At 40.0% G+C, this 16,251-nt stretch overlaps 1 protein-coding gene across 1 annotated transcript in view; it reads left to right on the top strand.

Annotated features, from left to right (window-relative positions):
• LOC135470717 (receptor-type tyrosine-protein phosphatase kappa-like) overlaps positions 1 to 11,640 on the top strand; it is a 43,805-nt gene extending 32,165 nt beyond the window's left edge. The window contains exons 16-29 of the mRNA XM_064749752.1: positions 493 to 566; positions 1,027 to 1,063; positions 2,131 to 2,228; positions 3,079 to 3,204; positions 3,994 to 4,145; positions 5,109 to 5,244; positions 5,557 to 5,706; positions 6,240 to 6,339; positions 8,037 to 8,110; positions 8,728 to 8,862; positions 9,025 to 9,147; positions 9,441 to 9,589; positions 10,111 to 10,246; positions 11,246 to 11,640. Coding sequence (XP_064605822.1) covers positions 493 to 566; positions 1,027 to 1,063; positions 2,131 to 2,228; positions 3,079 to 3,204; positions 3,994 to 4,145; positions 5,109 to 5,244; positions 5,557 to 5,706; positions 6,240 to 6,339; positions 8,037 to 8,110; positions 8,728 to 8,862; positions 9,025 to 9,147; positions 9,441 to 9,589; positions 10,111 to 10,246; positions 11,246 to 11,320 — 1,565 coding nt within the window. The 3' untranslated portion in view covers positions 11,321 to 11,640. The remainder of the gene's footprint in view (positions 1 to 492; positions 567 to 1,026; positions 1,064 to 2,130; positions 2,229 to 3,078; positions 3,205 to 3,993; positions 4,146 to 5,108; positions 5,245 to 5,556; positions 5,707 to 6,239; positions 6,340 to 8,036; positions 8,111 to 8,727; positions 8,863 to 9,024; positions 9,148 to 9,440; positions 9,590 to 10,110; positions 10,247 to 11,245) is intronic.
• Positions 11,641 to 16,251: the final 4,611 nt, after the last annotated feature.

Raw genomic sequence — 16,251 nt, 5'->3', positions numbered from 1 at the left:
TATACTAAAGAAATTTTTGACGCTAGGTGACGCGACGCCTTTGTAAACAATTAAGGCACTTTCTCAAAACAATAACTGGGGCCTCCGTGGCTCAGTCGGTTAGCGCGCTAGTGCAGCGTAATGACCCAGGAGTCTCTCACCAGTGCTGTCGTTGTGAGTTCAAGTCCAGCTCATGCTGGCTTCCTCTCCAGCCGTAAGTGGGAAGGTCCGCTAGCAACCTGCGGATGGTCGTGGGTTTCCCCCGGGCTGTGCCCGGTTTCCTCCCACTATAATGCTGGCCGCCGTCGTATAAGTAAAATATTCTAAAGTACGGCGTAAAACACCAATCAAATAAATATAACAATAACACGGTGTATATTCAATATTTTTTGCTGAAGTAGCTAAATGCATAGCGGACTGCACTTATCAAAATATACTGTTGTGCTTAAGTTTACATTCGAGGTTAGCGTGCCCGATTTATGTGTCGTGCGGGCATAACCATACGTTTTTCAGACGACCATTCACGGGTCCATCTGAAGCAGTTTGGTGATGATGACACTGATTACATCAACGCTTGCTACATCGATGTGAGTATTTATAAACTTATAAATACTTTATATGAAACAGTTGACTTTGATTAAACCTCCCAGATGATATTGATAACGGAGTTTGTGAATCATATGATACCATAAACTTCATCACCGTTACGTAACTGAAATATTCTTTGAGCGTGGGGTAACACATCTAGTAAAAGAACAAGTATGTATGTATGCTTGGGGTTTAACGTCGTAGTTAACAATTTTAGGTGTATGTTCATATACTGTGTCTTCTTGTGCCGCCACAGAAGGACCATGTCGAAGACATCAGACATGACACCCAACACAGTCACATTATACTGATACCGGGCGAACCAGTCATGTTTCCTTGCTCTAACATCTCAGTGCTGAACACCAGGCGAGGCAGCAATAAGTACCATTTTTAAAGTCTTTGGTATGACCCGACCCGGGTTTGATCAAGAATAAGTAAAATAACTTTCCTTTCTTACAGGGTTACAACGAACCCAAAAAGTACATCGCGTCTCAAGGTAGGCACCATTGTTATTGTAAAGGTGATATGTCATGTAGCCATATATGTTTGTAAACGCGATAATAGTGTCATGTCTTTGAAAAGAAATGCGTGGCCGAGGTGAGTAGCGTGCCAGCGGGTTGCAATGACCCTGGAGCCTCTCAACAATGCGGTCGCCGTGATTTCTAGTTCAGCTTATCCTGGCTTCCTCTCCGGCTGTAGGTGGGAAGGTCTGCCAGCAACCTGCGGATGATCGTGGGTTTCCCAAAGGCTTTCGCCGTTTTCCTTCCACCATCGTATAAGTGGAATATTTTTGAGTACGGCGTAGTCATGCCAATCAAATAAATTAATCAAATATTCTTTCTAGCCATTATAAAATTAATAAACCGTAATAATCTTTTGTTTTTCGGAACAACACTACACAAATAATTTCGAAATTACCGCTTTGTAACACGATAGCTGTTTATCTCATTTTGCTTTTCTTGAATATGGAATATCGAACGGTGAAAAAATTATGCCGAAGAGTGGACAATTCTGGTATAGCTGTTTAATGTCTAAAAGGATAGTATTGCTATAAGTCTTTTTCGATTTCACATTTTTTATATTTAAACCTTTATCATCATGCTTTGAGTACTACGTGCGGGTTTTGTTTCATGATATTAGTCAACATTCTCAGTTGTCACAAAATTTGGTAATCATGTGGTCTTTGCCACTTAAGACATGTTAATGCCTTTCAGCTTAATGTATACAGTATGCCGGCGTTAGAAAGGCAAGTGTTGGACATATCCGCTCTGATGGCTCAATGAGGCCTGATTTCAATAAGCGGTCGAGGTTGTTTGTGGTGACTGTTGCAGTTCATGCATAAAAACTTACGGCACACACTTACTACCCCAGAAAAACACTTGTCTTTCACCAAATATGGCCTGCAATGGTACAATGTATACCCTCATCATTGACTAGATGTCACATGCCAAATGTCCGTTTTATGCCCCCGGACACCCTAGTTTTTTTTCACTGAGGGCCACCTTCTAAGTGCAAACAGCCTGAGCATGCATGGCGTCAGATAAATAATTGTAATTCTTACAGGTCCAACTGATGTGATCATCAATGAGTTCATGCGCATGGTCTGGGAACAAAACACCGGCAAAGTTGTCATGGTGACCAATTTGGTGGAGAAGACAAAGGTGAGGATTTGTGTTGATTTCATGTTTCGATAAACTACTGATTTTACGATGTGTGTTTTTTTGCGCTCTGACAGACATGTCAAAGTTTATCGTCGTTCTCTCCATTCCTCCTTCTCTCTCCTTCCTAATGTGCTGCGAACATAGTATCTACTGGAATGCAACAATTTCTTGAACTCTGACATTTAAGCCCTTGTAGAGCATTAACAATGAAAGGAGAAGAAAACATAAAACGGATGCCAAAATCAGATGAGAGAGCAACAAAACTTATTTGCAAAAAATGAAATATTTTATTTGGATTTTTTTTTCACGAGAAAATGGTGTTTGCAAATATTTGGTATGGTGGTATTTGGGATCAATTTTTTGTATTTATCATTTTTGCATAGTAATGTTCTAAATAAAGATGTGATGCTTGTGTAATAAATTTATTTCAATGTAAAATTGTTGTTTATATCAAAACATATGCATTTAACCTAAATTATGATAATATTTATGATCATAATGAAAATATAAATATGATAAATTGAGATTATTACATGTGTTAGCTGAAAAGAACAAATTCTAGTGCTAAAATATTTATTAAACCTGTATTACATCCTCATTTATGACATTATCAAACAAAGACTATAAATACCAAAAGGTGGTCCTAAATACCCACCATACAAAAATTATTTTCAAGTGTCTTTTTTCTCCTTAACGAAAAAAATATTGAAGACCACATTTAGGAATAACTTTTTGCACTCTTTCACTTGAACTTCTTGTCATTTTAATGTCTTCTCCACCTTTAATGTAAATTGTTTAATCAAATATTTGACCTACATTTGTCTCTGATATCAACGTCTTAACTCCATAGACTAAGTGCGTCCAGTACTGGCCAGACGGACAACCCAAGCAGTTTGGTTCTATCGGCGTCTCTATGCTGGACGAAGAGAACTTCTCTAACTACGCCATCAGAACTCTGCAACTGAAGCATTTGAAGGTGGGAAATACAGTGAATGTTTTTTGTGTCTTTGTATATATCATCCTCTATATCATCATGTTTGAGTGGGAATATAATGATGGATATTATCATATGCGACATGGGGAAGCAACTTTCAGATAAACAGCAAGCACTGATCCAATAACTGCACAACAAGACAAAAGGGTAAACCACCCACTTTTTGCCAGTTACTAACCAACTGTCCCTCTTGTGACATACAGATATGTCGAGCAGAGTAAGTTTTTTACTTATTTATTTATATAATTGGTGCTTTCCACTTACATGTCGTTGGCCAACACTATGATGGAATGACATCGCGCAGAGCCCTTGAGGAACCCACGATCATGTGCAGGTTGCTAAAAAAACTTTCCACGTACAGCCAGAAAGGAAGCCAAACATGCCTTACAGGCCTGTTGCTAGATCACACTTTCAGCATTGACGACACCAGCATCACCATGTCGCGGCAGCATTATCGGCAGTATGTCGCGGCATCATTATTGGCACCATGTCGCGACATCATTATCGGCAGTATTTCACGACATCGTCAGGGCCTGATTGCACAAAGAGACTGTCGCTACAGTTGATTGTAGGCCTATTTATGGATCGCCGTGCCAAGATGAACGTGTCCTCGACTTCTCACCGGCAGTACCAGCGTTGTTTATGATTGTGGTTGCGTTTGTTCATGGTTGTATTCGACATCGAACGTGTAAATGATCATTTGGAGAACTGTGGTTACTCAAATTATTGATATAAAGTAATCATTTATCTAATTTAAATCTTTGATTTTAGATGCAGAACAAGACCCAGCTCGTCAAACAATTTCACTTCACGGCTTGGCCAGATCATGGTGCGCCCTCTAACTCCAGTAGCTTATTGGACTTTCAGAGAAAAGTCCTGGGACATAAATCACCATTGAATGGGCCTATAGTGGTGCACTGCAGGTATAAAGCTTGACAACTGATGGAGACAAAGGTGTTCAAACAGAAGTAAACCAAATGTCGGGTCGGAATGGCATTTAGCCAATCCCGGAGGAGAATATAGGTTTATGCCTCGTCTTCTCGTCCATCTATCCGTCAGCCTGTCCGTTCGTTAGGGAACAGTTTTCCGGACTTTCAATAACGACTCATCGCTTTGAATTGTAGCTTGATGCCTGTCATCCACGTAATGGGTTTAAAATAAAATTAAAGTCTCAGCCTTTGTATTCATTTTCTACAAACGTATGGTCGGGGTTTGTTTTAACTGTATTGGACCTTCGACAGATTTTCGGACTTATTTGAGTGCAAAATGAGTCAACACGTTGAATTGAAACGTAGTACATACCTCACGATGACAAGTTACAGATCAGGTTCGAGTTTAGAACCGTTTTTTTCTGTATTTTATGAAATCGTGGCCCTCTTTCCAAAACGCATTTATCTCACCGTATTGAAACCAGGTATGCGTCTTCACCATGAACACTGACACTTGAAGTCTTGGGCTATTTCGTTGATTTGCAATTAAATTTTGGCAGTTTTTGTCCTGTTATGGACTCGACTAGGTCACTGTACAGACAAGTTACAGATAACATCGAATTTTTGACCGTTTCGTCTATTTTCAACAAAATTATGGCCGCTTTGGTTGTGTTGTAGACTTTGACATTCATGTGGCCGGTTGTTCAACACTGTTTTAAGATTTAATATTAGATTTATGCCAAGTGTATCAGCTGATCTACGTGTGAACAACCGGGCCCTTGGTTACTGTTTGTCACTAACCAATTTTTGTGACCGGAAAATGGGCGGAAATGGCTTTGTAGTATCGGTCCCTGCTACCTAATTTGATCTGTACTTACCTGTATATCAGTGTGAACATGTCTTATTAATAACACGTCAGGTATATATTCCTTACACATCTTCCTGTCCCCGTTACAGCGCTGGAATAGGCCGTACAGGAACGTTCATAGCTCTGGACTACCTGATAAACCAGGCCAAAGAGGAAGGTGTGGTGGATGTGCCGGCCTGTGTCAGGCTGCTCAGGGAACAGCGAGTCAACATGGTCCAGAGTTTGGTAAATAAACACTACTTTCACCTTCCGTTAATTGTTTCCCACAAGACTTTAGAGGGAAAGAACGCAGTTCATGTTAGCCATAAGGAAACGTTATGGGCAATGATTATCGCCACTCTTAGAAAGTGTCGGCTTTATACGGTTTTGTAAAGGCACATGCTGTCGTTACATGCTGTATCCAGTCCAGTCCAGTCTGCCATTCCTACAATTTTAGCTCCACAGATCCTATCAGTCTACATAAATTATAAATAACCTGACATCACCCGTTTTTGTACCAGAAATACAAAGACTTCTTTTCTGTTATCAATGCTCCAGGAGCAGTATGAATTTCTGCACGAGGCCCTGGCAGAAGCCCTGGAGCTTCAGGAAGGGTCAATCCCAGGTGTGAATTTCTCCAGCGTGTTTGCTGATCTCTGTACTGTTAACCCAGAGACTGGACAACTGAAGATAGCCGAACAGTTCCAGGTAACAGTTTCTGGTCAATGTTAATATCCTACTACACACATAATCAATTGTCTTTGCTGTAAAGCAAAGCCCTGGCCCTAGCTTCACAAAGATGTCATACTAGAACGATAGTCGTACATATACGACAATGGTCCCGTAATTGTGACCTACAAAATATCGTACGACAAAATTACGATAACAAAATGTCGAACACCGCTTTGTGAAACTGGGCCCTGTACCTGTAGTGTTTTATAGAGGCAGATAGTGTTTGTATTGTGTTACATTTGTTTTCCGGCATACGTTTGTTTTGAAGTAAATGCAATATATAAGCCCATAAAGAAGCGTTAAAAAGTTATATCGTATTTGGGGGGTGGGACTGCGCCGCATTTAATAGAGCATCGTAACACTTAAGTATGTTATGTGGGATGCAGGAAGAGGTAAACTAATATATCCAGCTTAAATAAAAAGGTTTAATCTTTCCGTGGACAAAAAACTTCTACCTCAGCAAATATATCACCTTTATGGTATGTCAATCTTCCATCTCGTCGTCACAGCGGCTGAATGAGAAAACCCCTCCTCTGGACAAGGCTACTCTGGTGACAGCTTTACATCCTGACAACCTGCACAAGAATAGGTCTGACAAAATTGTCGCTGGTGAGACCTAAACCATAGCATTTAAACAATATGAACAATATGCATTAATAATAATCATCATAATTTGGCTAAGTACCTTCCTGCTTTTCTCATGGATGTTGAGAAATGTCGGCTTTAAGTGCACAATGGTCGTGGGTTTCCCCCGGACACTGGCTGGTTACCTGCCAGCATAATGCTAGCCGCCGTCGTATAAGTGAACTATTCTTGAGTACAGAGTAAAAACACCAATCAAATCAATCAACATCAATGTACCACAAGAGAAGAATAGTGTTCATGAGATTTGTGGCAACACATAGTCCATGCATGGGTATATACCCCGATACGGTCATGATAAAGTGGACCAAAATTCCAGCCCTCAGAATTTGAAAGGAACAGGGAAAGAAAAAAAAATCCCCCCCCCCCCCCCCCACCCCCACCCCCGCCATTTACCTATATCACTAGTTGCCTTATCCACTATTAACATGAAATATATCAACAGTGGGATGAATAGAATTCGGTAGAAAGTTATTACCTACCACGTGGGTATAAAATCACCAGCCACCCTACAGCCACCCTCTCAGCAGTTAACGAGTAAAAAATCACCTCAAAAATTTCTTTGTGTACTAACGAGCTACTTTTTCAAATAGGTCCCTTATTTACGTGAAGCAGACTTTTAAAAGGCAGAGTAGATAAGAAACTTTCCCGGAAATTGGCTATTGAATGCACGACTTGTTTCAGACAATTTTGGATGTGTTTGAAATTATAGCCCGTCATCAAAGCGAACACAAATCGTTGATAAATGTAACAAAGGCGATAAAATACTTGGGAGAGTCATTTAGAAAGAGACTAATATTTGACTGACAAGAAAAGAGCAAAAAAGATGAAACTGTGTCACAATATTTAATTCTGATACAGAAGAACTTCTGAGTATGGAGATAGTTCTAATTTTAGCAACACTCGTTAGCAGACAACTTGAAATTTCAATGAACACTGAACTACAAAACTATTTCGTACTCATTTCATAAAGGTTCGATTTCTTAGTGATAGATGATGCACAGTATCTTTAGGAGATGTCTGAGGTTAAACTTTCCTTTCAAAATCGCCTGATGTCTTCATAATACGCAGCTTTGTCACAATTCATGTACTCCTGTCCAAGTGCGGCCACATGACCGACATTCCCGAGCGATTTTTTCTTAGTCCACTTATGCAGACAGTCGGTATAAGGAGCCAAATGTCAGTAGTTTACATGAAATTACTCTCACACCTTTATGAATGCCTTCATAAAATGTGACTTCAATAATGAGTCTGAATGAAAGGCATAGTCAGATTTTATAGTCATTTTATAAGGCAGTAAAAGAAAGTTACCATGCTTTAATTCAACAGGCCTAAATATTGTATAGATTAGCATTCAAAGAGACTTTTGATGTGATTTTGTACTCGTTAACTGTTAAGAGGGTGGCTGTGTGGTGGATGGACATTTTATATCTACATGGTAGGTAATTGCATTCAAATGACACTTTTTCACCTCAGTCTGGGTATATTTCATGTTCATAGTGGATAAGGCAATTAATGGTGAAGGTAAATGGGGGCTGGTTCCTTTTATTTTTCTGTTCATACGCCTCTCAAAATCGGAGGACTGAAAAGTTTGTCCACTTCAATCAAGTGGGTATATATGCTAATACTTTACTGAGACTTCTTCCGTGATCCTTTCGTCTCAGCGGACAACTGCAGGCCTTACTTATCCACTCCGGTGGCTGGCAAAAACAACTACATAAACGCCGTCTTCCTTCCCGTAAGTATTCTTGTATATAGTCGCAAGTTTTGTTATTACCTTTATTTTACCTGATATACGTGTATCCTTCTCTCAGTGGGATTTTCCATCATCCGGGCACCCCGGTTTCCCCCATTCACAAACTGACCACCATCGTGTGAGACCAAACTTCTTGAGTATGTCGTTAAGCAACAAAGACATCAATAAATATGTCATTGGGGTTCAAGAGTTGGGTTCGTTACACCCAGAGTTTCTGCGCCACAAATGCGATGTGCCATGTTAAACGACGCTACACTTTTATTGTTTTTCGTTGAGTATTACAACATTTTTGCCAAAATCCTGCGGTACCTGTTGACTGGGGTCTGTCTTACGTAGCAATCTAACAGTGTGCCTTCACTCAGTGTTACGACAGCTTTGTAATTCTGGTCCCTGGAGTATATAAGAAATGTCATTAGTTTGCATACAAAATTATTCTAATAATGATAGTCTTTCTGGTGTATATCAGGTGTACATCATCTGCCGGGTGTTGCAAATAACGACCTGTCGCCCTACAGTATATATTAATTGCATAGCACTTTATTTATATAAATAACATATCCGAATACTTACATTTGCCTGCGTTTTTGTGTTGCCTGAAGAGCTATATGCTGAAGAGAGGTTTCATCATCACACACACGCCATTACCGAAGACTGTGGTGGATTTCTGGCGTCTGGTTTATGATCACGGTGTAGCCACCATCGTTATGCTGGACGATGTGGACAACGAATCTGAGGTGAGCAATAACCTGTTTCTCTATCTTCTTTCATCCGCACATCGACCATCATGTCTTGCTTTTCTTCTAACACGTAGGTTTAGGTCGAATATTATAATTATGTACATTCTATGGTACATACTGCTTCAGATTTGTCTACAAGTTTTGTTTAATTGCCTTCAGAACGTGGGTATATACTGGGCGGAGAAAAGGAAAACGTTCGATCCTTTTGATGTAAAATGTACGCAGAAGGAAGAGGAAAGTGGCTTCACAGTAAGGACGTACAACCTGGCCTATAAGGACACGGTATGTGTACTTTCGACACCCGCCCTGTAAAAACATAAAAAATCTGTCAGCTGTTGAAATTACAAATTAAACATCTTCTTTATTTGTTAATCCATTGGAAGGTGGCCACATGGGCTAAAGCGTCACTTTCGCTGTGCGCACACACAAGGAAGTGCCTGTTGATCCCTCTACGGACGCATTACTTTCCTAAACCAAACTACAGAACCTCAGGGTCATAGATTGGCAAAGGTAGATGTCACTCTATATTTGTTTTTCTTAGATTCTCAGCCCCCTTTTGTATATTCTGCTTCCAGAAAGTGTCGTGTCCAATCAAGCAGTTCCGCTGTGGGCTCTGGTCGAGGGCGCCTTCTTGTGATTCAATTCCTTCCCTGCTGGCCGTCATAGATGGCGTGACAAGCTGGCAAAAGGTGTCCGGAAACCAGCCTATCTTGGTTCACTGCAGGTCAGTTAGTTACCTTGCCCAACGTTCTTCACAGGGGGCACAGGGAGGGGTTAATTTGCCGTGGCGTTTTCTTCGTCCCTAGATGACGATATACGGTAAACGATACATTGAAATTGCTTTAGAATATTTTAGGTCACTAAGCTTCATGAATGATGGTAAATTATAGGAAAATAAACGAATAACCAATCATTGAGTAAGCAAAGACCAACATATACATATGCAGCTATATAGTCCTACGCATAAAGTGAGATGGTAAACGTTCACCCCACCCTTAGTACTACCACATATATTTCAACTTATTCCGTAAAATGGCGTGACAAGTGCTTTAACTTTCCATTCTTCAAAGCAACGAACAGCATTTTTACAATGTTGACCTCACAACGACGCGGTGAGCGGAAGTTCTATGCTCACCAGCTTTGTGGAACGGTAGACTCTGTAGTTATTGTGTAGAATACACAACTAGAGCTATGATTATAACTGCCATAATAAAACGCTTTATGACAGCTCTGTACATGTTCCAGGGACGGACTAACAAACAGTGGACTATTCTGCGCGGCCTCATTTGTACTCGAGCGACTGAAACTTGACCGAGACGTGAACATTCCTCAAGCCGTCAAACAAATGCGGGTGGCCAGGCCTCAGATGATCACTGATTTGGTAAGAGGTTATTTTTGTTTTTCTAGATTACGCATTTGCCAGTTCATCTGCCTTTGCAAATTCAGATGTCATTTAGGATCCAGGTCTTGATTGATAAATCATATTAAACAATTTGGAGAAAATCATTATCACCCTGTATCATCCCCTGTTTGATGTCACTTTAGCAGAGTTCCGTATATTATATTCCTTTACTGTTATGTAAAATAAATGTGAGTAAGAAGACTAGCTTAGTGCCACCGAAAACCCTAATTGCTCATACAACACAATGACAACAGTTTTCATCTATATGCTATTATACTACGACAACTTCACAAAGCCCTGCTGTAAATTCCTAGGCCGGGTCATTTCTAGACTCCAAATTTTCAGTTGATGCAGATGTTTTGATGCAGAGTTTCAGAAAAACTAGTGTAAGGATTTAACCGCATTTTGGAATTACCAGCCTACATTTAAAACGTAATTATGACATTTCATATTTGTGGCATTTAGTCCTTCGGCGTTTGTTTCATGTTGGTTATACTGAGATTAAGGGTCAAGGCCACTTAAAGGTCACGAATGTGCTAATAATCTTCCAATCAAGTTTCCGAGTATACCGTTATTTTAAATTTCTTGGTATGTTTACTCCTTGTGTGGGTTTAACGACCGTAAAAGATTTAACTGCTTGCGCAGTCTATAACCAATTATTGAGTTCGTTGAGGACCACTTGTCTTTTACAAACATGGTGCGGCCTCCATGATCGAAGGGGTCAGTACGCCAACATACAGATGGCCGTGGGCAGCACCATAATGCTGCCCCCCCCCCCCCACCCCCTCGTATGAGTGAAAAATTCTTTAGTACGGCGTAAAACATCAGTGAAATAAATACATATATAGTTTACATATCTGTACGTCACGTGGGAATAAAAACATCCTAAAGATCTTTTTGGATTGTGACGATTATTATGTGCATTATGTTTACACAGTTTGATTTCAGAGATACAAATATCTTTGTTTTCTCTTACAGGATCAGTTCCAGTTCCTCCACCAGGTGGCGCTGGCATATCTGGAAACTTTCCACACCTATGCCAACTTCAAATAATTTTATGGAAGTTTGCAGTGTCATCTCCATCATAAGAGCAATAGAAAGTCAGTGCTTTCAAAATTTATTAGATATTCCTTTTTTGCATAAGTTTTATTATTCCGCTTGTGCCTTGTGTTTTACATGATAAAATTATTACTTAGATTAGAAATTTAGTTACTATCAACAAGAACATAATCACAATGGATAATGCTATAAACATTGATGTCGTCTTGCACACAGGACCATTTTGAACATGAATAGCCCACGTTAAAAGATAAGCTGTCAAACACCTGGCCGACCGGCAGATGGAGCCACTTAAAGAGCTTTTTTTTCAAAATTTGGTCTTTTCAAGACTTTTTTTTCAAAATGGTTAATTGAATCAAATTGTTCAGTATGACTTTCAGGTGAAATTCGATTTGTGGGCTGTTTCGTTCATTTTAAGCAAAATTATGGCCGTTTGTGTTGTGTTTTTTGATATTTTTAGAGTTTTAGTTGAAACTTCATAGATAGCTTTAACATGACAAGTTACAGATCAAGTTTGAATGATGGGTTATTTCGTTTATTTTCAACAAAATTATGGCACGTTTTGTTTCTGACTTTAGCAAGGCAGTTATGTTGATGGCTCAGACCGATAAGGGACATGTATACCTTTCCCAATACTTCCAGTATGCTTGTTTTGTATGCAGGTAGATCAGATGCCCAATAAGCCAGATAGCTGTTGCGAGCAGTATGTCATAGGATGAGTTATACGTGGGATGAACAAAAGCACAAGGCTATTTTTGCATATTCTACAACATTAGACACTTCTTTGATAGCCGAGTATAGCGACGATAGTGTGATAGCTGGCAATTAGTAGCAGGTAACCGGTGAAATATGCCTTTTTGTCAATTAACTTCAGTTAGGGTTTTATTATAACTGTTCCCCGAATTGCTTAAATGGTAGAAAATCTTAAACCTCTAGCACTGTGGCTAAAGCAGAATTAGGTTAAAAGAATGCAGTGATGTTAATTGCAATTTATCAGATGTCACTGGTCAAGAATTACTCAATATGTCGTGGTATCTTCACATTTAACACACAATAACATCAAAACAAAGCAAAATCTCACGTGTAGCAAAGACTCGCGTAAAATGTACGGAATTGTGAATAACGAAGAGTGCGTGACTGTCGATGGTTACAGTGATTTAACATTGTCTCATGTGTGTTTGTGTCACAGAAAAGATACCTTGTCTCTCTCGCAAACCGCTATATCTCGGTTATTAATACTTTCGATCATACTAAAATTGTTTTTGTGGACATGTAACCTTATTAATTACCGCGTTTTTTTTACCACAAACAATTCATACTTGTGCATCAGTGCAGAGATGGCAGGCAGACGTGGGGCTTTGTTCAAAGAACCTGTTCAGCTACAGGTTTCAGGTGTAGTAGTTTTAACAAATGCTTATTACTGGCATGATAATGTGTCTCTGGACTTAAACACTTCTGTGTAACAAAAAAGTGAAATAAGTCCTGGTGAACATAGTTTCTGTTTGGTTGTAAATTATCATATTTCTTTCTGTAAAATAAAAAAAAATACCCGAAGTCATTAGTGATGTGTATACGACATTACATGTGTATTTCCTTGATTTGTGTTATGCTTACACATTTAATAACTCAAGGAATGGGGATCGAGTGTATTGAATTCGTTGGATTACAGCTCTGTAAATTTGGTTGCCACTTCGTATCTTACAGAGTGTGAAAACCAAAATACTCCGTTGATTTTAAACCACTGTGAAATTAAAATTCTAACGGGTGTGTTACAACCAGGGTCAGACAAGGGTATACAGTATCAAAAAAACGATGCAAAGAAATAGAAATGTTAATTAGCCCTAAGCAACCTTGCGCTCAAAAAGTGGACATATTCTGTAAATTTATTTCATTGTTTTGTTGTTAGTTTTTACGCCATATTCAACAATATTTCACCTGTACGACGGCGGCCAGCATTATGGTAGGAAACACCCACGACCATCAGCAGGTTACTGGCACACATCCCCACGTGTGATTGGAATGAATGCCAAAATAAGCTGGACTTGAACTCACACCAACTACATTGGAGCGAGGCTGCTTCGCCATTATGCTGCTCTAGCACGCGAACCACTTATGCGACACGTCCTACATAAGTGCAATTTTACATAATAACATGTATATAATGACAAGAAATCCTGCTATCAGTTTTAACCATACTGGATGAAATCAGCGAGTTATTTTGTGCAACAAGATATTCCTTACGGGTGTACAACTTCTGGGTTTATTCAAACGACGTTTTGATTTAGATACTAATATCGTTATCAAGTGATGAAAAGTTATCACTTGATAACTATTTACTTACTTATTTTATTGGTGTTTTACACCGTACTTAGGAATATTTCACTTATGCGACGGCGGCCAGCAATGTGGTGGGAGGAAACCGGGCAGAACCCGGGTGAAGCCCACGACCATTCGCATGTTGCTGGAAGACCGTCCCACGTTCGGAGAGGAAGCTAGTAAGCACTTGATACAGTTAGTATCTATATCCAAACGCCGTGTGATGAAACCTAGCAATTGTATATCCATAAGGAACACCTGCTTCTAAATAACACAAATAACACAAATAGCACCAGGTCTAAGAAAGGATAAAGCACTGGGAAAAGGGGAACAATTTTTGGGTTTTTTAAACTACGACACGAAAAGTGTTCCGGAAACGACTGGTGGTTTTTGCAAGTTTTATGACTGTTCTCGATAGCTTTAAAGGATAATAGCGGTTTCACAGACTACCTGCCTGTCAAAGCCCATATCTGGCAAGTTACGACGCCTGCTAGACACTGGCGAGCTATAATTTTGTTGACTGCGACTTAATTGCTGCCTTGGACACGGAATTTGAGGATTCGTCCGCTCTTTTTGTTTGTTGTGTGTGCATGGGAGACTATAAGCGGTGTGTGGCCGTGTGCACAGTCTTACAATTAAGTTCGTTGAACAATTTACGATTTCCTCCATCCACAAAACTAACAGCCAATCGAAGAATTGTTGAGCATGGATAAAGTAGCAATTTGCTAAATGAAAATAATTATGGACAAACTTCCATGTTCTATTTAAAACAGCCTTAAACAGCTTCTGATTCGAGGAGAGAAAAAGGATTACTTTTACGTGGATTTCATATGTTAAGAATAATTCTGATTCATGATGTCATACTGTTTAAACCAGAGAAAACCATATTGCTTTATTGTTACCGTTCGCTTCTGGAGAATTAGTAACTTGCCAATAGTCGGTGGTTTGTCGAGTCCTCAGCTAATTCCTTCACCCATAAAAATGGCCGGCAACGTATCAGTGAACAATTCTTGAGTATGATGCTAAGCATCGATCAAATAAATACATCAGTCAATAAATAAATAAACAAAGCTGGGTCACATGTTTCATCAAAAAGTAAGGCAGATCAGACAGAAACAGATCATTTTGATCCACATGTCTGAGAATGCTGAGCAAATGAGAAAATGCACCTTTACACATATCTATCCGCTACACAGCATTGAGAAGCCCCGGTCGGTGTTCCCCGTGAATAAAAGAACACAAAAGAAATTTAAAGCTTTATTAAGATGCTGTCACTATTATTAATTGTTAATAACATGAGCTGAACCTAAACTGACAGCGACTGCATTGATGAGAGGCTCCCGAGTCAATACACTCTGGCGTTATAGCATATAGTTGGGTGTTAAGTTCGGTGTCGGTATACATTAACAAGGCTGAATTCCTGATCTGTCGTGTCAGTATACCGTAGTTAAGTTGGGTGTCAGGTTTGGTCTTAGGTTACTGGCTCAAAACCAACCTTGGACAGGGAATTTGTAGATTTCCTAGCTCTCAATGCATGCAGGGCCTTGGTGACGGTAAATAGTCGACTATGCACGTGTGTTGGTTTGCCCTGTCTGACATTCATCGAGGACCACTTGTCTTCCTCCAATATGGTGTCACAGTGCATACTTGTACGTCCCATCTTATATAGTTTGTCAGGAGCTTGCCGAAGGCCCGTGGCCTTGCCCAGGCACTCCGGTTCCCTCCATCTAAAGAACTAACGGCCATCATGTGAAAAAGTATTGAGTATGGCGTTAAAAACAATTAATAAAATATAAAAACAATAAAGATTTCAAAAACTAATTCCATTTCAAGCCCTGTAGCTAAGATATGTATGGGTCTACTAAATGCTACAAATTATCATTGTTAGCAACAGTTCCTCTCTACACAACTATCACAAAAAGCCTATGATAACATATCAAGCAGTTCTAATTACTATACAGCTGTAAACAGTATTAATATTTTGACCTCAAAAATATAAGTGTGTTTAATTCTAATTAAAGCCCCTTGGAACACTCAACAAGCTAACTGCGTCAAGCTTCCCGACTGGATATCGTATCTATATTACCATTCAGTTCCCATATATTTATTTATTTTATGAGTGTTTTACGCTGTTTTCAATAATATTTCACTTATACGACGGCGGCCAGCATTATTGTGAGAGGAAACTGGGGAGGGCCGAAGATAGGTGTCAGACCTTCCCACGAGAGGAAGCCGGCATGAGCTGGGCTTGAGCTCACAGCGACCGAACTAATGAGAGGTTCCTGGGTTATTGTGCTGCGTTAGTATGCTAACTATTCGACCATGCATTGGGCACCCAGGTTCCATACGCAGCGCCCCGTGGGGTTTCCGGGGTGATAAGAATAGGACCTCAGCCCTCTAGGCAAGCTTGTCGTAAAAGTCGACTAACCTAGAGCTCTCCTGTTTGAGCCCGGTGAATATAATAGGCTCACATATTCCCGGTTGTGTGAGAGGCAACCGGGGAGCAACCTGTTTGCCGTGGGTTGCAACCCGTAATCTACGAGGACGGTATCCTGGTGGCTGAGGGCGGGTTGGTCTTGCGAGATCCTCACGCCCAACACGCCACTTTG

The sequence above is a fragment of the Liolophura sinensis genome, chromosome 7, assembly GCF_032854445.1.
Source record: "Liolophura sinensis isolate JHLJ2023 chromosome 7, CUHK_Ljap_v2, whole genome shotgun sequence".
Taxonomy (NCBI): Eukaryota; Metazoa; Mollusca; class Polyplacophora; order Chitonida; family Chitonidae; genus Liolophura; species Liolophura sinensis.
This window is presented reverse-complemented; position numbering and strand designations above follow the sequence as displayed.